Source organism: Pipistrellus hanaki (genome assembly GCF_964339955.1).
Source record: "Pipistrellus hanaki genome assembly, chromosome: 14".
Classification (NCBI taxonomy): Eukaryota; Metazoa; Chordata; class Mammalia; order Chiroptera; family Vespertilionidae; genus Pipistrellus; species Pipistrellus hanaki.
In genome coordinates, this window is record NC_140516.1 from 15,990,386 (window position 1) to 16,015,594 (window position 25,209).

At 58.1% G+C, this 25,209-nt stretch overlaps 2 protein-coding genes across 4 annotated transcripts in view; one reads left to right on the forward strand and one right to left on the reverse strand.

The window, feature by feature from the left end:
• The window catches only part of LOC311632900 (cadherin-23), a 72,969-nt gene that overhangs the window by 36,457 nt on the left and 11,303 nt on the right, over positions 1-25,209 (reverse strand). The gene's annotated exons all lie outside the window — the stretch shown is intronic.
• VSIR (V-set immunoregulatory receptor) lies at positions 1,183-24,710 on the forward strand. Its single transcript, XM_084904986.1, has 7 exons — positions 1,183-1,439; positions 11,813-12,247; positions 13,025-13,081; positions 18,553-18,660; positions 22,158-22,185; positions 23,409-23,602; positions 23,732-24,710. The coding sequence occupies exons 1-7, from the start codon at positions 1,358-1,360 to the stop codon at positions 23,767-23,769; spliced, it is 942 nt and encodes a 313-aa protein (XP_084761112.1). The 5' UTR covers positions 1,183-1,357; the 3' UTR covers positions 23,770-24,710.

The following is a 25,209-nucleotide window of genomic DNA, read 5'->3' on the forward strand; positions in this document are numbered from 1 at the left end:
CCTCATGAGTCCCACCACCATGGTTCCCGACCCAGGTGGGCTCTGACCCTCAGCCCGAGAGCTTGAGATCCCCAATGAGCAGCGGAGCTCCCGGGAGCTTCAGCCAGACTGGGGTGCAGGTAATGGCTGTGCCCTCCCGCTCTGTCAGTCCCTAGCCTAGCCACTGCCACCTCCCTCTCCATTTAGGAAATCACTTACTTATTCGTTTCTTTAAACCCCTTCTCGATGCCCAGTTTTGTGCCACGGGCTCAGGAACATCGAGGAGAGGCCCTTGTCTCCAACAGCTCATGGCCCAGCTCAGAGGGCAGATGAGCCCAGAGGAAATGAACTGGTTGGAAACCCCAGGCCCGGTGTGATGGCTGAAGGGGTGTGGCTATCAGGACTGGAGGGGGACCCTCAGGAGAAGGTCAGAGCACTTTGAAGGGGAAGGACTTGAGCTGAGCCCTGAGGGACGAGAAGAATTTGGAGGAGAGGAGAGAGACAGTGCCAGTGATGCCAGCGTGCTGAGTGGGGTGCGAGAGCAGGGTCCTAGCTGGGGGCCCGTGCTCCTCGCTCTCTTCCTGGCTGCGTCCCGAGGTAAGGTTCACAGAGGATGCCCTGGCACAGGAGTTGGGATGGTGCGAAGTGGGAAGGGGAGTTGGGGTCTGAGAGGAGAGGGCACTGATGATTTTCTATGGGACACAAGACCAGATCTTGTGCACACACTACGTGTGTCCTAGGGCAGGGATGTGCCAAGCCTCTTGTGTCCCTGCCACTGTGCCACACCTGTGTTCAGTGTGCATGTGCACAAGGGTGCAAGCTCTGGAATCGACAGTCAGGTCTGCACCAAAGTTAGGTTTTTTTCTCCCCATTCATTCCTCAACTGGGAGTGCCTACCACAAACCGGGCCTCGGGCTGGGTTGTAGGAGGTAGGGTCCAAGCCCCTGCCCCCAGGCAACATGTGTAAGGATCATGCTAAGATACACACAGATATAATGCTCAGGCGGTGCAACCCTACAACCTTCTCCGAAGGGGAATGGGGGAGAGGACAAAAGGCTGACAACTGGTCGGGTGGAGATGGCTTGCTGGGGCACTGGCTGGCTCCCCTACGGTGCTAGTCACTGCAAAGCCCTCCAGCGGGGCACTTAGAAGCAGTGCCTCCCACGGCCCCCTGGGGGCGCTGCGTGGGGCGAGAGGGGGCGGAACAGGCGGCTCCCTGGCGCTGGCTGCTTTCACTTGCTACTCCAGGCACTCCCTTCACTCACTCGCTGGGAGAGTGTCTGCCCCTGCAAAGCAGGAGTTCGCTCCAGGCGCGGCTCAGCCCGGCAGAGCCCAGCCCAGCCGTCCCAGCCGCTCCACCGGCCCTACCGACGGTGACATGGGCTTCCCCCTGGTCCCCGAGGCCTGCGGCCGGCGCTGGGGGCCCCTGCTCCTCGCTCTCTTCCTGGCCGCGTCCCGAGGTAAGGTTCACAGAGCCTGGGCGCTGGGGCAGAGCGCGGGGAGAGATCAGCGGGTGGGTGAGTGGGTCGTAGGCCAGATGGGGTACCCCGGGAGGCCCCTTCAGCCTGCTGGATACCCTCCCTCCCTCCCTCTCCCCCCAGGCAGGGAGGCTACTGGGACTGCTTGGCAAGGGGTAGGGGTGTCTCTGCCAAGTGCCCTGGCTGGGTGGTGGGCACCTCTCTATGCTCTGACGGCCGCTCAAGCAGCTGCCGATCCAGTTTCCCTGCCCAGGGTGAGGGGAGCTTCTGCAGAACAGGAGATGGGCCTGTGAGAACAGCTCCTGAGTTCTAGGCTTGGATACCTGTGGCATCTCCCTGCCGCTCCGCCTCAGGCTTCCAGATCTCACAGGGTGTGGGGGGTGTGGTACTCTCAGCCTATGCCCTGTCCCCTGGCGGCACTCCTGGTTCAGCCTTGCTGGGCACTGGTCAGTGTGGTCCCTGGTCCACTCCCCGATGTGGGCGCCCATCTTGTCCTTATCCTGAGGGCTGATGGCTGAGAGCTGGGGGGTCAGCTGGTTACTGGCAGCCAGAGGAGCTGAGCTCAGGGACATACATGGGACACGTTCCCAGCTCGGCCACGATGCCTTCTGGGTCCTTAGCTAACTTATGGGAACTCTCTGGCCTCGGTTTCCTCAGCTCCAACACAAGGAGGTGCCGCTTTCCTCTTTCAAACTATCACAGCTCCAGGTGATGTCCTGGTGGGGACACAGGAACTCCTGGGGGAGGGCAGAGGCCCTAGTCCCTGTAGCCTGGCCTCCGGTTCTTGCCTGCCCAGAACTGAAGAGGCTGGATCTGCAGGGCAGAGGGGCAGACAGGCAGCCTGAGGGACTAAGCTTTATGGAGAGGGCCCAGGGAAAGTGTGAGTCATGCAAGGAGTCAGAGGGAGGCCGAGGAGCCAGGGAGCTTGGCACAGAGGCCCGGTGGGTGGGTCAGAAGAAGAGAAGGGGAAGGACAGGGTAAGAGGCAGAGAGAACTTGGAAAACAAACAGTGCCTGCACGCGGGATGGTATCTTGGTACTTAGATGCTAGCCAGGGGCTCAGACTAGGAGGAAGGAGTCCACAGTCAGAGCTGCCTGGACTCCGCCCTGGGGGCAGGCAGCGCCATGGCACAAAGCCCTGGCTCATGTCGAGGCTTCCAGGAGGGGCTGGGGATGACGGCAAGCAGGAAGGAGCTCTGGGCTCCAACTGCCCTGCCCCGTCCTCTCCGAGTGACCCTGAGCGGCCCTTCTGTTTCCTCACCTCTCCCTGGCCCTCCCCTGGCTGGACTGTTCTCTGTGTAGCAGCCCCAATTTGGGAAACTGAGTTCTAGAGGTCAAAGGTGTAGGGACCCAGCCTGCAGAGCAGCTAGGAGCAGGAGGCCCAGCGTCCCCGGCTCTGTACTGTGCACGTCACCAGGAGCCCTCAGCCCAGAGGTCTTGCTGCTCCGACAGTGTGGTACTCCGCCTCTTCCTGGGCCAGCGCAGGGCGGCAGTGAGGGCTCGAAGCAGCTTTCCATGGAAAGGAGGCTCTTAGCTTTGAACCGCTCTGAGACTCAGCGTTCTTAACTGCAATACGGGCATACTACTGAACCGTCATGCTGCTGCCTGGTGCCTGCACCAGGGAGAGGCCAGAGGGGAGGCCTGGCTGCAGGTGTGGCCAGGGGGGTCTGTGAGTTGGAAAGACCTGCTCAGCTTATCAGTTGGAAAGACCTGTCACACGTACGTCCCTGAGCTCAGCTTCTGTGGTTGCCAGTAATCAGCTGACCCCTCAGCTCTCAGGCATCAGACCCTTAGGATAAGGACAGCCAGCTAAGGGGAGAAATTGCCCATGGGCAGGACTGTTCAAGTCAGAGCCTTTATGTCTGGAAGGTCTGGTGGAGGTGGCTGGTAAAGCCTGTTCTCTAGCTCCGCAGTTGGCAACCTGGTGGTGGGAAGTACGGTGCTCAGGAGCCCAGGAAATGGGGAAGATGCCCTTTCCTGGGTCCGGCTCAGGGAGACGCGACTGGAGGGAGGCACCTAGTGACTCAGCAGACCCCAGGTGGCTGAGCCTCTCTGTAGGCTGACCTAGGGGTCCCCAACTCTGGGACTAGCATATGGCCCTGCCCTGGGGCCAGGGAGGGGAGACCCACCTTCCCCTTTAAGGTAAACAGAGCTGCAGGCCTTGTTGGGTAAACCCCATGGTGCAATCCTCTGATGCAGCAATGGTCAGCTCTTAGGAAATCTACGACCCTCTGCCCAGAGGCCACGGGGAGGTGAGAAACAGCCTTTAGGCCAGCCCATGGGCATGAGAGAACACCTACCCAATGCCAGGGGCATCCCACAATGCTGGGGAGCCCCGCTCTGAACGGGCTGGCTGCTCCCGTTTCTCCCCAATCAGGGCAGAAGTTCCCTGGAGGAGGTCAAGGGGGAAGTAGGCTGCTGGGAGACTGTAAGGGCCCCCTCCCTATATGCGTGCACACACAGGGCCCACCTGGCGTGGGCCCCTCAGCCAGCACTGACTGAGCCCCTCACACTGAGCTGGAGGCCCCAGGTTTTAGGCCACCCATTCATCCCGCCTTTGCACCCACAGGTACTTCCATGCAGGTGCCCGTGGCTTCTCCTCTGAAAGTTTCCCAGAGTCGGGGACTTCTCAGCTTCCAGGCTAACTGGGCTCAGGGTTTGCTTGACTCAGGGGGGCGTCTTTCTTGCAACCGATCTTTATGTTCATCCTATTTGCGTTGGCTGACCATCCCCAGAGAGAAGGACAGTGGCCACCATCATGCCCATCAGTAATTCAGTTATCACTGAGGAAGGAAGCCCGGCTCCTTTAACCTTCCGACACGGGGTCAACCCTGCCTCTGCTGCTCACTGTGGGGCCATGCCACGCATTCCCCCGGGGTGTGAGCCACGGGCGGCCAGGTGACGTGGTCTCAGCGAGGCTGCCTGCTGCCTCCTCCCTCCCGAAGGGTAACTCTGTGACAGTGATTCCTGAGCTTCAGTCATTAGCTCACTGCCTTTGGGATTTCTGCAGAGTCCGCCTAGTGTCATGACACTTATTTTTTTTCTGGAAAACTCCTCATGCTTTTACTCAAGTAAATAGAGTTTAAAGGAAACTTTATATTACTGCCATAAATGGGAAGCCAGTATCACGTGCCATAAATAGAACGAAATCATAAAAGTATAGAATAGGAAGACCGAATAAGGGTATTAGATTCCAGTTAGAAACTACAGCCCGAGGAAGGCTCCAAGCCCCAAACCTGCTGTCCTTTCCAAAAAAAAAACAACAACACACCAACAAAAACAACCCAAACAAAACCAAAACTGAAGGAGCTGAGCAAACGTCAGGTGTTGTGAAGACAGTGGCATCGAGCTGGGACTTTCCCTTTGATGTAATCGGGACCAAAAGAGAACAGAAAAGGAAATAGCCCTCTGTGATTCAGTGCACTTAACGCGGTGCCATTAATGCTACCCGCGCTGCGGTCCTCCGCTCCCCTCCGTCCGCACAGAAGCCAGCTCATGCCTGTGAGGAGCTGGTGGCAGAGGCCGGCGCAGAGTCAGAGGGCCCCTCTCGGCTTCTTCCAGCCCCCAGTTCTCCCAGCCCCCGTTCCTTCCCCAAAGAAATTAGTGCTCCAGACGGGTCCTCTCTTCTGCTAGGGTCAACTAGACACCCCAATAACCACGGGGGGGGAGGGGGGGAGAGGAAGCTTGCAGTCTCCAGCCAGGTCCTCACGGCTTGGGCCCCTGTCCACCTGCAGCAAGGAAGGAGGTCTCCAGTCAGCCCCCGCCACTTCCACACTCCAGAGCAGGGGTGGGGAACCTTTTCTCTGCCGAGGGCCATAGGGATACTTGTAACATCCTTCGGGGGCCACACAAAATTAAACACTAGCCTGCTGCGTTTGGCCAAACATTTAACTAACTCACCCCTAACGGGGCCAGTCGTTCCCCACCCCTGCTCTAGAGGGTAGTCCAAGGGCACCAGATCGCCGGAGCCAGACTACTTGGGTTCAAATCCTGACACCACCGTTTACTCTTCATGAGATTCTGTGCAAGTTACTGAGCCTCTATGTGCATGAATTTCCTCACCTGTAAAATGGAGGAGGATTAAATAAGCAAATCCATGTAAAAGAGATTAGAAAGATGCCTGGCACAGAGTAAGCATCAGCTGCCACTACCCCACGGAGCCGCCGGCATCAAGGGTAGGGCACAGAAAGACTGGAACCTGAACCTTAGGAAGTCTGGAGCGCGGCTGGCTGGAGCTGGCAGTCCGGGCTGCACACAGCCATCCTCAGGGAGGGCCTGGGGCCGCTGGCAAGGAGAGGCATCCGCGGCAGGGTCCCAGGCCCTCCCCGGGGAGGTGCTCGCTCCAGCCTCCAGCCCCGGATGCACGGATGCTTTCCCAAGGTGCTGGAAGTGCCGCTTCCTCCAATAGAGCCTGGCTTCCCCTTCCCGGACTCCTTGTCCGACGTGAATGGACACTTCCTGCGGGGGCAGGTATCAATAAACACATCTGAGATGCCCTTTGTCCACGCTGGCCACGGAGCCCCAGGGCCGGACCTGCTGGCTTTGGGCCTCAGCCCCTCTCCCGGGGGCACATCCTGGAGTTTAGCTCTCAGTCCTGACTGGCTCTTGCCTCTGTTTCCCTCTGTGCTCTGCATCTTGAGAAAGAAGATAAAGCCTTTCGCTACACCCTTCGTGGACTGTCCTGGGGGACGGGGCCTGGCAGGGAGCTGGGGACCAGGTCCTTGTTTGTCTTGGGGCTCCTCTGAGGGCGAGGACCCGCCGGGTGCGTCTCACACAGGGCCCACAAGAGCAGGGGATCAGTAACTGTTTACTCAGAAGCACTAGCAGCTGGACAGAGTTCAGCCCTTTGGGTGGGGCCTCCAGCGCAACCAGTCAAGATAGGGACCCACCTTTAAAAGCTGGGGCGTTGCCTTAGCAACTGATGCCTCATCAGAGAAAAAACACAAGCCTTGTTCACACCCACATCCCCCCATCCCGTGCACACCCACGGGGTTTCACAAGGCCCCCGCTGGGTGGAAAGAGGTGAAGAGATGGAGCCAGACAAGAGGTCCCTTCCCAAGGGAACAGAACCTTCTGGCAGAGGCCGAGGGTCCCTCAGCCAGAAAGCAGCAGCAGGAGAATAAAAGTCTGAGCAGGTATCACATATGGAGCCCTGTGCTCCCACTCCTCTCTGCCTCGGCCTGGCTTGTGTTAGGACCTCGCAAATATGTGAGGAATGCAAGAAGGATGTTCTCAGCCTCAGTTTTGGCCTGAGGCTCAAGGCTGGCTCTGTGGAAAACAGAGTCAATCTGAGGTCAGCTCACTCTAAGTAGCAGGAGGGCAAGATTTCAGCCCTGTCCACTGGAGGTTTGGGCCTGCTTGTCTGCAGTCTGGTGTGTCCAAGGTGTGAGCCTCAGCTCAGCCACAGGAGGCTGTGTGGCCTTGGGCAAGTCGCTTGACTCCTCTGAGCTAAGCAAATCCCAACACAGGTGACCAAAGGTGAGCACCGTGGGCCTGCGCCTCTGCCCGGAACAGAGACAGCCCTTCCCTCCCCTCCGGCAGGGTTTCCGAGCTGGAGGGGGCCTAGGAACGTGGGGATCCTCTCAGGATGAGTGAAGGAAGAGCGGTCCAGAGAGGAATGGGGCCAGACCAGGGGCACGTGGTAGGGACATGGCTCAGTGGGGACAGGGACCAAGGATCAGATCAAGGTTTCAACCCCGAGGCCTGGAATCTTTCAGATTCACAGCATTCTTCCTCCAGGCGCTTTGGCCTTCTCACCCAGTGCCGGAGGGGGCCTGGGCCCCAGGGCAGCACAATGGCTGGATGGCTCCCGCCCGGGGACAGGCTCAGGCCCGGGGCATTTTCCTGTCCTGCATGATCCCCGCCACCCTGGAGCCAGGGGCTTCCCGACCCCCCGCCCCCGCTCTGACAATGACCCCCGTGTCCACAAGGATCTGCTTATGACAATAAGCAACATCCTCCTGCCAAATAATTATAATTCCAGCTGGGCTATATATACATGTACATCTCACCCCCCATAACACACGTGCGCATGCGCAGCTCAGGGTGTCACGGAATGTGCACTATCGCCCCCAACGTGTCCTCCCAAGGACAGGCTGCCCTGGACTTGTGACTCAGATGTTTTCTCTCTCCTCAGGGCAAAGCCCTGTGGACCCTGAGTCCACTCCTTTCTGGCTCTCTTTCTCTCTCTCTCTTTTTTTTTTAAAAAAATACATTTTATTGATTTTTTTTACAGAGAGGAAGGGAGAGGGATAGAAAGTTAGAAACATCGATGAGAGAGAAACATCAATCAGCTGCCTCCTGCACACTCCCAACTGGGGATGTGCCCGCAACCAAGGTTCATGCCCTTGACCAGAATTGAACCCGGGACCTTTCAGTCCGCAGGCCGACGCTCTATCCACTGAGCCAAACCGGTTTCGGCGTTTCTGGCTCTTTTGTTGAAACTGACCACTCTCCGCTGCCCCCCAAACCTGAGTCCTAGCTTCTCCTTTTTTTCTGAAAAGGGAAGTTCTCTGGGGTGTGTGAGGGTTTGGGATTGAGCAATGCCCCTCCCCACACTGTCTCTGAACCCCAGTTCTCTCCGTGCCCTCCGCCAACCCCCACCCTCCTGGGTTTTTAAGAAAATTGCCTCTAGGGTTGAAAAGGCACTGAGGTAGGCAACTCTGTGGTCATTCACTGCTTGGACCCTGAGGACCTGGGCCTAATGCCCCAGGGGAGGTCCTGCTTCTTGATCCTCCCCAACCCACCCCACCTCCTCTACCTTTCAGCCCCACCCCATCCACGCCCCATCCCCTTAGCAGTCCCGCCCGGCTCAGCTTTGTGCTCCACTTCTTGCTTCCACCTCTACTCTGCCTGTCCCCTGCCATCCCTTCAGAGGTGCCGACAGCATCTCCTGAGCAGCCCCCCCGAGAGCCCCCGGTGTGAGCACCCCTGCCAACGCTGCTGGATCTGGATTCAGCTCCCTGCCTTGGGGTGGCTCTGGGGCTGGCAGTGATGCTGGGAAAAGGGAACAGGGGCGCCCCTGGCAGAGGTGCTGGTGGGAGCTGCCAGGTGGCCTGCTGGGGACAGAGTGTGCCCTGGGCCAAGGCAACTCCAGGGTCTACTCTGTGGGTGGGTTCTGCTCTTCCTGGGAGCACCTGGGGGAATCCTCTCCCTAACCACTCCCCACCTCCATTCACTGGCGCAGCCGGAGCTCTGAGGCCACGCCCACTCCGCATGGGCCTGTGAGGGGCCCAGGCTGGCAGGGGTACAGTCAGGGGCACAGCCTGGGTATCTGGGGCTCCTCTTCCACCAGGTCTGCTGAGGAGGTCAGAGCAGTGGGCTGGCGGTGGAGGAGGCGTGGCGGATTCCTGCTCTGCCACCCTGCCGCCGGGGCCGCGGGTGGGTCACCTCCTCTCAGAGTCTGAGGGTCACAGCTGTAGGGTGATGAGCAGCCACAAACTCAAAAGTCCATGGGGCCAGGCAGATATGGTGAGAGAGCGGAGCAGGCCGGGCATAGACATTGGGGAGCAGTGAGGACTGTGGCAACTGGGAAACCAATGGGCTGTCTACATGGGAGGCTGCTACTCCGCTCCAGCCGATCATAGGAAAACTGGTTTTGTGTTAATTTTCTGATTTTCAAAGTCACTAAGGGCCAGAGTTTTCATGTCAAATTCCTGGTCTTTAAATGTTGGCAGTTTTAAACAAATGCAAAATAATTCAATACTTTGAGGGTCAAGTAAAATATGTCTGAAGGCTAGATGTGGCCTATGGGCTGCCAGTTTCTGAATCCCTGCCCCCCCCCCCCGCCCCCCCGCCCCGTGTCTTCCCTCCCCCTAGTGTCCCCCTCAGTATAGTGTCTGATTGCCTGAATTTAATTCTGGCTCTTGCACTTTTTGGCTGTGTGATCTTCAGTGAGTTATTAAAATCCTCAGTTTCCTTATCAGTGAAACAAGAATAAAAACCACGTTACAGGCTTGCTAGACATGCCCATAAAGCACTCAGAGGGCACACGATACAGCCTATTTCTTCTTCTTCCAGTCTAAGCAGATCCTGCTTTTCCCTGAAACCCGCCCCCTTCTTCAGATTCTGAGTTCACATCCCCTGGCGCTCCAGGCAAACCACCTCCCCTTTCTGGGCTCCCGCATTTCTGCCTGAAAAGGAGACCAGCATTTGACCAAAGAAGTTCTGAGATCACTGTTCCCCTCAGCAGCGACTTCCTTTAAACCTGGGTCTCCCGGACCTGGCTCCCTCTCCCTCGTGGGCGGCGCCTGGGAGGCCTGGCGTGTTCTGTCTTCCGCATCTCCTGGGGCCTAACACTCTGCCCTGGCACACATGCCCGCCGGGGCCCCGGCTCTGCTGCCTCCCCGCACCTGCTGTCCCCGTGCAGGGTTCCAGGGCTGGATCACACGCTGGTACCGGTCAGTCACACTCTAGAGCACATGTGTCAAACACAAGGTCCGCGGGCCAAATCCAGCCCGCCAGGCCTTGCAATGTGGCCCGCACCGCGCTGTCATCACTGCACTCCGCTGTCAGTTTATGACATTGTCAGTTTATGACTGTTCAGTAAACCATTCGGCCCGCGATTTAGGCTGGATTTTAGATTTTGGCCCCTTCTCTGATTGAGTTCGACACCCCTACTCTAGAGGAAGAGACGTGGGAGCGGGCTTACCCACTCCCTTGTGCAGACTATGCTTCACCCCTAGGAACTCTTCCCTCAATGGCGGAGTGAGCGGGCGGCCCCTCTAGCTCCCATGCACCAAGCACCAACTCCCAGCAAGGCACCTGCGGGCACCACGTAAACTACTTGTCATCCTTGCCTCCGCTCCAGCAGGTAGATGTGTTCCTTTTTGTTCTACGAGGAGTCCAAGGCTCAGAGTTTAAGGAACTCACAGACACTGGGCTCCAAGGCAGGCTGGTCTGATTCCGAAGGCACACCAGGCTGCTTCCCTCCTGAGCGGGCCAGGCTTTCAGATCAGCAGGCGGGTCCCAGGCTCTAAGGCAATGGCAATGGCAATGGCAAGGACATACCCATTTGGATTCTGAACGTATTTCCAAACTCTCCTCCTTGCCCGCTCTACCTACTACTGCCCCGGAGATGCCAATTAAAATGGAAGCGTCACCGACGTCTAATAATCAGAGCTGCCCTCCCTGTGTCTGCAGAGGATATGGGAGCTCATACCTTGTGTTCTCAGTTTTCCCCTCTCCAGAACCGCGTGTTGTAGGTACTGTTTTTCTAATTGTACGCACGAGGAAACTGAGGCTCACACCGCTACACCGAGGGGCCAGGACCCAGCCCTGGCATTCTGTCTTCAAGGGCCAGTGCTCTCAACAAATGCTGAAGGGTTGGAGTCAGATAGAGAGGACCAGGGGTTATACCCCTGGCTTACTGAGAACAAAATGAACTATTGAATAGAAGAGATCTCAGAAGACCGGGCAGCTGGCAGGGACATGGATGAGATGGCCCTTCACGTATTCCTGGTCTCTATCCCTGAGACACCTCGGGTTTTCCTGGGTTTTTCCTACCACCTGGTCCAGAGCAGCCTCTCTACTTGCTGGAACCCTAACTATCCATCAACCTCAAAGACCCTCCCTCCTTTAAGCAGTCTCCTGACTGTCCCAGGAAGGCTATGTCTTCTCTCCTGAAAGTGCCCTGAGGTTGGTACCAGCTTGCCGTTTAGCCAATGGGGTTACCCGGCTGTGAATGCAGGCCTTGCCTGCCCACCTCGGTTGTAAGCCTCCAGGAGAGGCACGTGCTCAGCCTGCAGATAAGATGTAGCACCTGGCACAAGCCTTCACGCGCAGGAGTGAGGAGGCGAGGAGACACTTTAGCTCAGGAGCTGAAGGGTCAGGTATTGATGGCCCCAGAAGTCAGGTCCAGGACAAAGGGCTGCTGTTCCCAAACGGCCTTTCTGCTTGCTACCCTGCCTCCTGCCTGATGGTGCAGGGCATGGAGGCTAGAAGTGCCAAGGACCGGTCCAGGGCAGAGCCACAGTGCCTGCAGTGGTGGGGGTGGGGTGGGGGTGGAGTGAGGGTGGAGGGGTGGAGTGAGGGTGGAGGTGGTGGTGGGTGGGGGGAGGCTGGAGCATGGCGCATGCTCCGCCCCAGGGACAGACACACGCTGGCTGGGCTCAGCCTCCTACCTGCTTGGAGTCTCTCCTACACCTCAGTCAGCATCCCTGGGGTAGGGTATCCCAAGCTGGGGAGGTACCCATGGGTCCTCCCACAGTGTCTGGGTTCATGAATAAGGAAGGCTCAGGGAGGTCAGCTGACCTGCCGGGCCTGCGGCTTGGAAACCCACATCTTTGGAGCCCAGGCCCGGGTTCCTCCCCACGGAGAGTGCGCACAGGCAGGTGACAGTTCTCCTCTCCCTGACAGGTCTGGTGACAGCCTTCAAGGTCAACACACCGTATTCCACGTACGTGTGTCCCGAGGGGCAGAACATCACTCTCACCTGCAGAATCTTGGGCGTGGGCCCCGTGACCAAAGGGCACGACTTGACCTTCTACAAGACGTGGTACCGCAGCTCCCGGGGCGAGGTAGAGGCCTGCTCCGAACGCCGGACCATCCGCAACCTCACGTTCCAGGACCTGCACCTGTACCACCATGCCCACCACGCCGCCAACACCAGCCAGGACCTGGCCTGGCAACACGGGCTGGAATCGATCTCCGACCACCATGGCAACTTCTCCCTCACCATGCTCCGCGTGACCCCCCTGGACAGCGGCCTCTACTGCTGCCTCGTGGTGGAGGTCAGGCACCACCACTTGGAGCAGAGGGTCCATGCTGCCATGGAGCTGCGAGTGCAGAGAGGTGAGGGCTTCCTCCACGGGACAACTGAGGGGCGGTGCCCGGGGGGGGGATGGCATGTGTGCCAGCGTGGAAGGGTAGGCAGAGAGGACAGTGTGACTGTAGGGGTGTGGTGCTGTGTCTCCGATGGGGTGACTGTGTGGGGTACTGTGCGGAAGGGTGTATGAGTCTATAAGGGTGGCAGCGGCACTCTGGGGCTGTGGGAGATGAGGTGGCCACGCGGGTGGAGCTCTAAGTACCCCTGGGCGGCTGGGTGTGATGGAGGGAGGGTACACGTACGTGGCTCTGTTTGTGACATTGGGGCTCTTTAACAGAAGAGTGGGTATGACCCTGGGCTGGGCATGTGACTGCTCATGTCACTACCATGACCCTGCAATGTGACCTGGGCTGTGAGCTGGTGAGTGGTCGAATGACTACTGGGGAATGTGTGTACGTGAGTGTCTCTCCAGGTGAGAATGCAGGGGGCAGTGGACTGGACAGAGGTGTGGGCATGGGCAGGGTCCACATGCTGCTGGGGTGGCATGTAGATGGGCAGGACATGCTGGCTGTGCAGTGAGAATATGTGTGTGTGTGCATGTGTATGTGTGTGAATGCGTGTGTGTGTGTGTTTGTGTGTGTGTGTGTGTGTGTGTGTATGCATGCAGGTTCCACCTGGGCCGATGCTACTAAGTGGACAGTAGCATGAGTAGCTGTGACAGGAAAGGGGCACGCTGCCCTGGACAAGCCTCCCCGGCCTCCTGGGCCTGACACCCACCTAACACCCCTTCTTTGCTCTGACAGGCGATGGAGCACCACCCAAGTGCATCGCATACCCATACTCCCCCAAGGAGAGCGAAAGTAAGACCACCCTCTTGCCCCTCCTGGGCTCTCCCTTCTCCTCTGTCCTCCTGCCCCCGGGCTCTGTTCTAAACTCTGGCCTCATCCCCCCAAGCCCATGGGACCCCCATTCTTCCTTCTCTGCTGCTGCCCTCCCTTCTGCTTCCTCCTTCACCCGAGCCATTGGGTTGTAGCACTTGGAAGCCCCTCCCCTCCCAAGGCCCAAAACCGGAGAGCAGGTCCCCAGCCCCTGCTCCTGCCGCCTGGGGGGGGGGGGAGGGGCTGTACCCTGGCAATGACCTTTGGCTAAGTGCGCCCACGACAGGTGCTGCTGAGCTTGTTTTTTGAGTGGGTCCCCCTCCTGCCCACCAGCCCTCTGCCACAGGTCACCAGCCCATCTTAACATGTCCTTGTTCTCTGCGTGAGGGAGGGAGGGAAGAGGGAGAGGTTCAAGAAGGGGGCAAAACTACCTTTCCCGGAACCCCTACTGTGTGCCAGGCCTGTGCTAACCTTTTCCCTGTATGGGTCTCTCAGTGGATTCTCATAAGAACCCTGAGGCAGCACCATCTTCACTTGACACACGTGGAGACGGAGGCCCCGAGAGGCCGCTTGGCTTGCCCAAGTTCACACAGCCAACAGGGGCAGCACAGCTGGGCTTGTGCTCACCTCACCTCTCCCCGGCGGAGGGGCATGCGCAGTGCAGTGGGGAGCAGCCACCCGCTGTTGGCCCTATGGAGTGAGGGGACGCTGCTCTAGGGGCACCTGGGCACTCAGAGACCAGGCCAGAATGCCGGGCGGCTTGGAGACAGCAGGCAGAGGGGCGACATGATTGGAGCACCCCGCTTTTCTGAGAGGAGAGGGTCTTGGCTTCCACAGCCTCATACCCATCAGTACTTACTGAGCATCCAGTGTGCACCAGCCCCTGATCAGCATCAGCTCAGCTACAGCCATAGTCAAGCCCAAACCCCAAGGTTGTCATGGCTTTCTACTTAAACTACTCTTTTTTTTTTTTTTTTTTTTTTTTAACAACAACAACAACAACAACAGCAGCAGCAGCAATAGCAACAGCAGCAGCAACAACAACAGACTAGCCAGGAACAAAGTTAGAGCACACATTTTGGTCTGAGCCAGACCCACACGGAGTTAAGAAACTGTGGTTCAAGCCCCTCGCCCTTGCATACCACAGAGCTCACATGTCACTCGGCACCAAGACACCATCGGCCTCACTTCCTCCACCAGCGACTGCCTGGTGAGGCTGGAGAGGAGCCTCCGAGCGGCTCCTTCCTTCCCACGCAGCAGTCTCACGACTGCAGACACGCGTGCCTGTGCACAGTGTGGGGCATGTGGCACCTGGCAAGGTACACGAGTGCTCACTTCCCTATTGCTCCTTGCGCTCTGAGCAACCTCCCGGTCCCACTTCTTCCTCCGGGAGCTCCTGCAGAGCTCCCTCGGCGACAGTCACCACTGTCCCAGTTCACCGACGGGGAAACAGGTTCTGGCGGGCGAGGGACAGGCGCACAGTCTCTCAGGCCCAGAGCCAAGAGGGGATGCCAGGGTGCCCGAGTCCCCGAGTGCAAACCCCACCCACATGCCAGGCTGCCCTCCCCTCTGTCAACACCGCTTTTCTGAAATTAGCTGAGGGGACAGAGGCAAGAGATGTCAGAGCGGACAATGTTAGAGAAAGCAGGTGCCCAGTGGAGAGGGAGCTGAATGAAACTGGGCTCATTTTCTTGCTGGAGAAGCGGCTGCCAGACTTAGGGGATCAGACGTCCGTTGGGAAATGGTAGGAGACCGGCTGATAAGAGCTGATAAGAGCCAGAGGGTGAGGCCGAACCTTGAACTTGACTGCCAAAAGTGGGTCAGGCTTCCTTTGCTGCGCACCCTGCTCTATGTTAACACTGCCTTCCTCTCTAATTCACGGGCGTGTGCAGCCCCCCCCCCCCCGCCCCTGTTTCTGAGCCACTGCCCACAGGTAACTGGCTCCCGGAGGGGCTGAGGGGCATATATGCTTCTCTCCGAAACCCCTTCCAATCCCCCGCCAGACTCTTGGTTCTGGAGGTCTGGAGATTACAGCTGTGGCGGAGTCTCGGCACTATGGCGGGTGTTGTCTAAGATAAGAAAAAGCCCCGCTCTACTTCTGGGTGGGGCGTGGGGGGCATGTCCATTCTCTGGGGACCATGTGTCCACTGAGAAACGGGGAGGCTGGAGGCTGTGGCTGGCACCCAGCTGCCAACCTGTAAGTGCAGTTCCAACTGAGGCACAACAGGAGGGGGCCCAGGGTTGGCAGAGCCACTGAGTTTTCAAGAGAAGTGAGAAGAAGTCCAGATTTTAGGCAAACTCGTAACTTGACACGTGGAGTTCAGTCCCGTGCAAGGCAGTCCGGGGAAGTGCTTCAGAGCTCGGACCCGGACATCGGCCAAGCTGCTTAGCCTCTGTGCCTTTGTTTTCTCATCTGTCCAACAGGCATGGTTGCCATGGCACTTATTGTACTTTCCAGGCTGTTATAACGAAGTTCTATTGGCAAAGTGCTAAGAACCATGCCTGGCACAGGGTAAGTGCCAGCTATGAACACTTGTAATGCAGAATCCTAGGCCTGGCTTCCGGAGTCGACCCGCCCATTGCCCTGTGCCAAGGCGGGATGGCAAGTGGATGGCAGCGGACAGTGGACACATCCTGTTTTCTCACGGCTCAGAGACACCTGCCTGGTGACCCGGGTGCTCAGGGGCCCCACTTCCCTTTGGGAAGATCCCAGCCCTGCCCCAGGACAGGTGCTCACAGCCAGCCTTGGTCCCTGGTACCACTAGTGCTTCCAGCCAAGGCCTTGGGTTTTCGTCCTCTAACCGTGGCCCCGGCCTCCTGTTATCCTTGGGAAGTAGGAGGGGGGCCCGTCTCTGAAACCATATGAAACCATCCTGGGCGCTGGCCTGCCAGCTGTCAGCCTGAGGTCAGGGAGGCAACAAGAAAGGATGCTGAGGAAGTTGGTGCCCCCAGGACCCCCGATTGCTAGGGGGCTGTGGTTTCTCACCAACCACAGAGCGGGGGGCTGGCAGCCCACCTCCCTTCCCCTAGAAGCAACCTCCCTACCCTTCAACAGAGTAGGATGTTCTGGTTTGCTTTCATCCAGCCCCCTCCCTGGGGCACCAGGCAGCACACCCCAATTCCCTCCTCTGTGCATACCCAGGGGCCCCTCCTATCCCATCCTGCTCTGTAAGGGGCTGGCACAGTCCTGGGCACTGGCCTGCCAGCTGCCTCTGCCAATGCCTGATCGCCTTCCCAGGATGCGCCTGACCCTAGATGGCTGCCAAGCAGGAGCCCCCTCCCCCAAGTGCTAGCTCTGCTTGTGGGGAGGTGTGGGGAGCTGTAGGGAGACTAAGCTCCCTTCAGCAGGGGTTCCATGGATTCAGAGGCCAGTTGGGTCCACAGAGCTATCTCTAAACTCATGCTCCCCCCCCCCCCCCCCCCGCCCCCGCAACCCATCCAGTCCGGGCCTTAACTCTCAGACCAGATTGTAGGCAAACCAAGCCCTGACCCCAGGGACCGCAGATGGGATACCTTTGCCTGGGGACAAAGTCAGGCAGGGAGGTTGGGCCAATAGGGAGTGGAATTAAAGCAGGATTAATGAGACCCCAACTAACCTCATCAGAAGTTACTCAGTACCCATCGGAGGAGGCCTGCTTTGTGACTAGAAAAGAGCACTTGGCAGCCTGCCTCTCTGGTGGAGGCCTAGGAAGGTCCTGAGCAGGGGGTTAGAAATATTCTTACGTCTGAGTTAGAGAATGTTTTCACTTTCAATATTCCCTTGGAAAGGCAGCCTGGCTAAGATCTGGGGGTGGGCAGAGGGAGCCTGCTTTCATGTGTATGAGCAGAGTCCAGGCCCCTGCCCCGGTGGGTAGGCTGAAGGGCCTGAAAACAGTTTGTTCTCTTCTGCGGTGTGAACCAAGCCCTGAGAGCTTGTTTACCCCACTGGGCTGTGCAGCAACACAATGAGACGAAAACAGCCTTGCTCCAGAGGAAGCCCTGCAAAGACAACGGGGAGGTCACAGCCCACACGCCTTCCCAGAGCTCCCCGGGGCCGAGTGGCCGCGGGTGCGACAGGCCAGCCTGCCCGTATTTTGGGAAGGGCTAAAATCGGGAAGGAAACGCGTTTACAGCTGGTTGCGGTTCTGAGGGCGCGTCTGTTCCCAGCTAAACTCCCGGAGTCAGCAGACAGACAGAAATAAAGCAAACCACTCACGCTGCTGGTGGGATTGCGAAGCAGCCCGGCCCTTTCAGAGGGAGGGCGGTGTAGCAATAGACGAAGAGGAACCGCACGTACGCTGCGGCTCGGCACTGCACTGCTAGGAATTCATGTACATGCACTTGCCCGAGTGCAGTTTAGGTACATGCAATGGGTACATTATTGGTTGGAACATGGAAGCAACCTACACGCCCACCATAGGGGGCTGTTTCAAATACACGTGATAAAGCCCGAGGCAGAGCGAAGTCGATCTCTGTGCCAATACAGAGGTCCAGGCTATGCCAAGCAGAAAAGCAGCTGTCACATGAAACGCATATCGTATCCATGCTAAACCATACACAGAAAACTGCATGTGCTGATTGCCTCTATGGAGGAAGAAACTTGGAAATATTTTATCTTTAATTTAAGCGGTTTTTTTTTTTGTTTTTGTTTTTTTTTTGTAATTTAGAAAGTTTAAACTTTGAAAATGTCAGAAAAAGCCCTGGCTGGGTGGCTCAGTGGACTGGAGTGTCCTCCCGTACGTCCAAAGGTGGCGGGTTCAATTTCTGGTCAGGGCACATACCCAGGTTGAGGGTTTGATCCCCAGTCAGGGCACATGTTGGGGACCAGTGTTTCTCTCCCCCCTCCCTTCCCCTTTCTCTCAAATCCATAAAAAACAAACATTAAAGACAAAAGTCAACAAGGTTCATGTTTCTCTAGTTCTCGCTCTACAGGCTTCTCCCTGGAGCTAAGGGGTCTCTTGGGAGATGCGTGTAGCTCTTTATTCATTTACTTTTTATTGTGGCGAAACATAAAATTGGCCATTTTAACCACGTTTTAGTGTATGATTCGGTGACATCAATGATGCTCACAGGTTGTGCAACCATTTACATTATTTCCAAAAGCTTTTCATCACTTGGGCTCCATTTGACCTTGAACTCTGTGGCACGGGGTCTGTGAAAGGTCTACTCTCCCCTGTGGCCCAGGGCAGTTGACCCACCCAATCTGGCTGAACCCCCTTCTCTCTCTTCCTGGCGCTTCCGCAGCCCTAAGCACCTGGCTTAATTTCTGTGTCCTCTGGGGAGAAGGCACGTGGCTCAGGGGGTGGAGGGGGGGGGTGGGGGTTCCCCTAGAAGTGCCACGCCTCCGCAGTTCACAGAGGGGCTGGCTCTGAGATCCTGGGTGGGCCCCGCTGCTGCCTGGCCTTTCCCGTGTGGGCTTCTGTCTCCCTTCGGGAGGAACGGGCCTCACCGTGGCTGCCTCTCTGCCCTTTCAGACATCACGGCTGCCGCCCTGGCTACGGGCGCCTGCATCGTGGGCATCCTCTGCCTTCCCCTCATCCTGCTCCTGGTCTACAAGCAGAGGCAGGTGGTCTCCAACCGCCGTGAGTATCCGCCCTCCTGGGATGGGGGTGGGGTGTGCGTGACCTGCCCCAGCTGCCAGTTCAGCCCTGGGATTAGCAAAGGCGAGAGGCAGGCGCGAGGCCGCTGCCCAGAGATGGGAGCTACTGCGGCCCAGCAAGGAGCTGGCTCAGCGGTGGAGAGGGGACTCAGAGGAGCCATTTCCAGAGCCTGAGAGCCCAGCAGCCCCAAGTAAATATCTGGCTTGGCCCTCAGTAAATATCTGTTGGTGAGCAGATGATGTATAAAAATTGGCTTATAAAAATGCTGCCACTCAGAGCTCCTTTGGGGGCCCGAGTTAATGTACAGGTGGGCTTGTTTTGTTTTTAGCATTGCAACCTTGGGGACAAAAATGACCTTTGGATTATCATAACTAGGAGAGATCTTGGAGATAACTTAGTTCAACTCTTTCCTTTTATGCCTGAGAAACCCAAAATCGTCTGTAATTAACCCAGTGTTACTTAACTCAGTAAGCAGCAGAGCTGGGACTCAAACTCGGACCTTTCAACTCACGCTTTTTCCAGGGAGTAAAATCTCACCTCATAATACAAACGCTCATTAGCATGAGCGCCATAGCCAACAGCCCTACCTGGCAAGGTTGCTGTGCCCGGCACCCTGCCAAGCTTGCTATATACCTTCTCTCACGTATTCCTCAGCATGATTCTCATTGTCCCCATTTTATAGCTGAGCCAACCGAGGCACAGAGAGGTTAGTAACGCACTTACGGAAATGCATAGCGAGAGAGGGCGGAGCCAGACTTCAAGTCAGGGCCGCCAACCCCTTGGCACACTCCTCTGCAGGTGATAGTGCCCTTTGCCCTTGTCATGACCTCATCCTAGGCCAGTCTGGGTCCTCCAGGAGCAGGAGAGGGGTTCCCTCTGTTCCTAGCCCTTGCATGCCCTCCCCTAACCCTCCCCTCCGCGTGGCTGCAGAAGGCAGCTGAGGGGAACCGCTGTCACCAGGCGGCCGGGGCTCACACATGATTCCCTTTGGTTGGACTGTAACAGCTCACACCCCTCTCTCCCGGGCGCCTGGCATGGCCCTCCACTGGTCACTCAGGCTGTGCCTCCTCTCTCTCAGTTCACAAAACCTACCACAACCTGCCTGCAAAATGCCCTGGGGGTGGGGGAGGTGAAGCGGTTGGAGCAGAAAGAGGAAGCCTGGGGCTCAACCAGGAAGAGAAATCGCTGCGGCGCTGCCAGCAGCTCCCGCTCCTCTGGGCAGCATGTCTACGCAGGTGGGTGAGGGGCCAGGAGAGACACATGCTCTGCTGGGCTCAGCTCCAGATCGAGAGGTGACTTCTGGCCCCCGGACTCCAGACGACGGCGCTGCCTCCCCTGGGGAACAGGAACCGGGAGGCAGACTCCAGGCAGAGGATGTGGGGCGGGAGGCGCTGCTGTTCCTGCTTTTGTTTCCTCAGCGCCTTCCTCGCGGGTCCCCAGAGGGTGGTCTAAGACTCCTGCCCATGGTCCGGGCTGGAGGGAGGGCAGTCAGAGCGGGGGCATCCCCAGGCCAGGGCCCTGGGGTGGTGTCCTGAGGATGTGGAGCAACTGGGATCAGCTCCAGTACCTTCTCCCCCGAGCTCTGGGACACCTGAGGGCTTCCCAGGAGAAGGGACCAGGAGGGACCGATGACCTGGATGCTGGAGAACGGGACTGAACAAGGGGATAAGGGATACCCCGGGCCCACGGCGCTGTGCTATCGCCAATGCTGAGCACGTCCTCTGAAACGCCCAACGAGCCCCATTTCTGTGTTATTAGCCATTTCATAGCACCGTATCCCCCGAGTTAATACATGCCATCAGAAAGGTGTCAATACTTTATCTCCCAGTAAAAGTATATTTGAAGCCAGTCCCTCCATCCCTTCCAAAAAGAAGAAATGGGTTGTAGGACTGACGTCTTCAGAGACAGACACGAGAGAGGCCAGAGTGGGGAGGGGGGTGGGGATGCTGAGAAAGCAGGTGCAAACTGGAGAGGGAGCAGAGATTTGGGTCATTTTCCGTTTTTAATCCTCTTCTGAGGATATGTTTCCATTGGTTTTTAGAGAGAGTGGAAGAGAGAGGGAAAGACAGAGAGAAGCAGCAGTGTGCGAGAAACACATCGATTGGTTGCTTCCCGTACGAGTCCAAACCAGGGCCTGGGCCGAGGAGGAGCCTGCAACTGAGGCAAACTCATCTATGTGGCAAAATAGTACGTGCCCTTGTCTGGAATTGAACCCAGGACCCCTTGGTCTGCAGGCCGATGCTCTGTCCACTAAGCCAAACCAGCTAGGGCTGGGTCATTTTTCTCGATCCAGACTCTAGAGAAGCAGTTGCTGGCGTTAAGGAAACAGAAGTGACAGGGAAATCCAGGAGCTGGGCCGCAGGGCTAAGGCTGAGTGGCCGGGGCTGGCGCAGAGCCTGCGCTCAGGTACGAGCCCCACTCAGGAAAAAGGAAGAGGAAGGGCTGGGAGCGCAGGAGGGCCGTGTGCTGCAAAGGCTGATGGGCGTGGAAGCCGACGACGCAGTGTGAGAGGGAGGCTGGTTTCCCCAGGTCGGAGGTGGGACGGCCGATCCCTCCCCCAGAGAGCGGAAGGCAGGACGTGCTGAGGACCACGGGGAACCCACAGGGGGCCTGACACACAGGGGTCCCCGGTAAACAGTGGCCACGATTCCAACACCGCAGAGGTTTCGGGAACTTTTGTGCAACTTCCCTGGGTGTTCTGTTGTCGTGCCCCCCCCCCCCCCCAACCGGTTTCCCCATAGTTATCGGCAGTAAAGCCCTTAAAAAACGAGAAGGATCGTGGGAGTATGTGGGGAGCTGCAAGAAAGAGGGAAGTTGGGGCCACTGCATTAGGTTGTTTTTTAGTTTGGGGGGTGGGGCAGGATGAGGAGCAGAGAGTGATGGAATGGCTGAGAAGTGATGGGCCAATCTCAAGGGCCCCTGAGATTCCTTGGGGACAGCGGTCGCCTCCCTTTCGGACCTCACAGACCACCAGTTGGCGACCGCTGCTCTAGGCGATGTCACCTCTGAAGCTACCCTGTTATGCAACGTGCAGGATGGGACAGAGAGGCCCAGGAGCCTTCTAAACAGGAAATGACCTTGCAACACTCCCACCCAGTAAATCATGGATCGAGACCGGTCCGTGGCAAGTGTCCAAACAGGAAACACCAAATCCAGGAGCCAGGCTTTGGTGGACACTTAACTCCTGAAGGTCTAACCCAGCCCAGGCCATGCCCGGGAGAAAGCACGGCGCCTTGGCCTCCTGGTGACAGCGCTGTCCTACAGGCTGTGAAAGACAGCGCATCTCATCTGTCACTGGCCACACTTGCTGCTCCTGGCCAGCACGCAGCGTGCAGCTGTGGGGCTCCTGCGTGAGCAGGCGTGGGGCCTGGCCCTGCCTGGGCCTGCTCTGTTCCCCCCCGGTGGCATCCGCCGGCCGAGGCAGGGATGTTGTGTGGGGCAGCCTCCCCTGTGTGACCAGCTTCTCTGTCTGTCCCTAGGTGCCCAGGAACTGGTGCGGATGGATAGGTAAGGCTGGTGGAGACCTTTCCGAAAACTGACCACAGCTGCCTCTCCTCTGACTCACAGCTTGACTCGGGGCTTGGGGCCCTGGGGGGGCAGTGTCTACATCCCAACGGAGTTAATGCAGAAGGGTGGGGCAACTTCCAGCCAAGAACGACTCTCCCCCGCTTCACCAGGATCCTTTCCCCTCTCTTTCCTGGTCCCTGAAGACAGGACAGGGGTCAGAGCACAGACACGGGCCCCGCGGTCCTCCCTGTGCCCTGCGCCAGCTGTCAGGGAGGAGGTATTTCTGGGCTGCAGGGGCCCGGTTCAGCTGCCTAGCACAGCTGGTTAGAAGAGCATCTGCCACCTGCCACCGAAGCCTACACATCTGTGCGGGTTGGCTGTCCTCCCTGCCACCCTCACCCAGCAGGCGGAGCGCCCACCTCCAGGTCTCAGTGGTCAGTGGGCTGGGGTGGGGGAGGAGGAGGAAGCAGCTGAGCTGAAACATGCAAAGAGGCCGGCACACCTGGAGCGGGGGCCCCTCCCTGCAGGGCACGCCAAAGAGAGAGCTGTCAGGCCCCTGTCCCTAAGGGCACAGGCTGTCAGGGGCAGGAGGTCAGAGCGGAGTGGATAGGGGAATGTGTGCTGGTGCACCAGGGCAGAAGCTGGCCTTGTGGACTGGCATGGAGGGCGTGCTCAGGAAGGAGCCACATTCAGGAACTGGCCTGGTACCTGCTCCTTTGGGCATTTGAAAGGGATGATTTTCAAGACTGGTGCAAGGAAGTCCTGCCAGTGATCCTGCTAGTCTCAGGTTGGAGGAGTCTTTAGAGGTTGTCCCGTTCCGGAGAGGAAAGAGGGTAAGAGGAACCCCTCCCTTCAGCTCAGACCAGCTTTGGGGACACTCAATCCTAATGCCATCGACTCCATGACCAAAGAGAAGCCTGTCCCCAGATTCTTGAGGATGATGTCCTGAAAGTGCTTCTGAGCCTGGGTGTCCTGGCAGGGCCGAGGGCAGATGGTCAAACCCCAGGGCCGAGCTGGGGTCCTCCGCTCAGGGCAGGTGGGAGAGAGCAGCCCATGGCCTTTTCTCTCTGGCCTGGACCTCCCTTCCTGCAGGGAGAGGCTGCTGGGGCCTGCAGTGGGAAGGCCAGGGATGGGAAGGGAGAAGAGAAAGAGGGAAGGTGGGGAGGACAGAGGCGCAAACCCCAAGGCAGCACCGATGACCTTCGGCTCTGATTCTCTGGCAGCAACACTCACGGAATTGAAAACCCGGGCTTTGAGGCCTCTCCGTCCTTCCCGGGGATGTCGGAGCCCAAGCCCAGGCCTCCTCTGACCTACGTGGCCCAGCGGCAGCCGTCCGAGTCTGGGCGCCACCTGCTCTCTGAGCCCAGCACGCCCGTGTCTCCACCAGGCCCTGGGGACGTCTTCTTCCCCTCCCTCGGTGAGTGATCCCAACACCGGCAGCATTACAGCCTGCGAGGTCATGACCTCCCCTAACCTGCAGAGTGTCGCCTTACTCTCCATCCTCCCTGGAGTCCCTCCTACACTCTGCTTCTCTTTTCTTTTGCAGATCCCGTTCCTGACTCCCCAAACGCTGAGGCCATCTAGACCAGCGAGGGGCCAGTGAGCAGCTGTGGCTGGGCCTGGGCCAGTCTGGGCCCTCTGAGGGTTTCCTTGGCCTGGGCCCTGGTTTCCTCCTTCCTGCTCTGAGCGCAGACGCTTTGAGATACCCCCGATGGCCAGATTCTTAACCCCGCTGGATGCTACGCGGCAGAAGTGAGAAGGTGGTGGATCACTCAGCTCCTATCTCAAGAATGGCGGGGTGCCGGGATCCCGCCGCAGAGACCTGAAATTCACCAGCTGCAGACGCCAAATGACCTACATCCTCCGAGCCCCAGAGTCCCCGCTCTGTGGCAGCCGCTCAGGGACATGAGCCTTGGGACTCGACGGACAGCTGGGACAAGATGGGCCCTGAGCAGGCCCCGCAGTGCCGCCCTGCCTGGCATGAGACACCGACTAGATGTGGAGGGATTTCTCCCCACTGCGTGGACTGGCTCCCCCATCTCGTCTGAGGCTGCTCATGTGTCAGACTCACTCTTTGTAACCATGGGGCTCCGAGCCAGGCCTGCCTGTCCTCAGGGCCCCGGGAGCCTCCCCAACAGCCTCCGACCAGTAACCTCTCCTAAGAGCTGTCAACAGCTTACAGAAATCTGGGGCTCCCACTGCATGCACTCTGGTCTCCAAACTTCACTGGCCAGAGGCCCCCAAACAGGAAGTACACATTGGGGCAAGGAGGCCATTGTGAGCCAACTGGCACCTTAGGCAATGGAGGCGGGGCCCGAGGTTGCACACCCACCTCAGGTGGGGGTGAGGGAGAGCCCAGGGCCTGCTGGGAAGCTGAGTGGAGAGGCCTCCATTAGCCCTGTTTTCCCATCGCCCTCCTCTTCCGCTCAGTTTGGCCAATAGAAAGGGTGACCACAGACTGTTCTGTCCAAACTGTGACGCTTTTGAGAGTGCAGAGGGCATACTATTAAAGAGCTCATGGTGCACACCGTGTGGACAGACTGTAAAAGCTGGGTTTGATTCCCTCCTCTGTCTGAGGTGCCTGAGGTCTAGGGAGCTCCCACATCTTGTTCTTCTGTTCCATTCGATCTGCCCAGAGTTCACTGCAGAGGGACCCTGTCGGGTGGGAGGAGCAGGACGTGTCCATAGAAGGTTTGTGTCCACTCTGCTCTTGCCCACCTCCTGTTGCAGGGTTTGCCTCGAGTTTGTTTCTATACACACGTGCAAGGGAAGTCCTTTGTGGACTTTTGATGAAAGGGCTGTAAAGCATGGAGGGGAGTGAGTGTGTGTGTGTGTGTGTGTGTGTGTGTGTGTGTGGTGGGGTAGAAAGCTCCCCCCCCCCTCCCCCCCCGTTCACTCTGGGAACAGGAGAGATGTGTTGGAGCTGGGTGGGTGCCCCAGGGACTGACTGCAGCTTCAACTGGGCATTCGTTTGCCAGCAGCTGCCCTGACTCTGCTGAGCTGGGCCTGGGCTGGAGAGCCAGG

Excerpts from the sequence above, each read along its gene's own strand:
- VSIR (XM_084904986.1), top strand. The coding sequence starts at position 1,358 with ATGGGCTTCCCCCTGGTCCCCGAGGCCTGCGGCCGGCGCTGGGGGCCC. Across the intron at positions 13,082-18,552 it reads CTCCCCCAAGGAGAGCGAAA|ACATCACGGCTGCCGCCCTG; the intron begins GTAAGACCACCC and ends CTGCCCTTTCAG. Across the intron at positions 18,661-22,157 it reads GCAGGTGGTCTCCAACCGCC|GTGCCCAGGAACTGGTGCGG; the intron begins GTGAGTATCCGC and ends GTCTGTCCCTAG.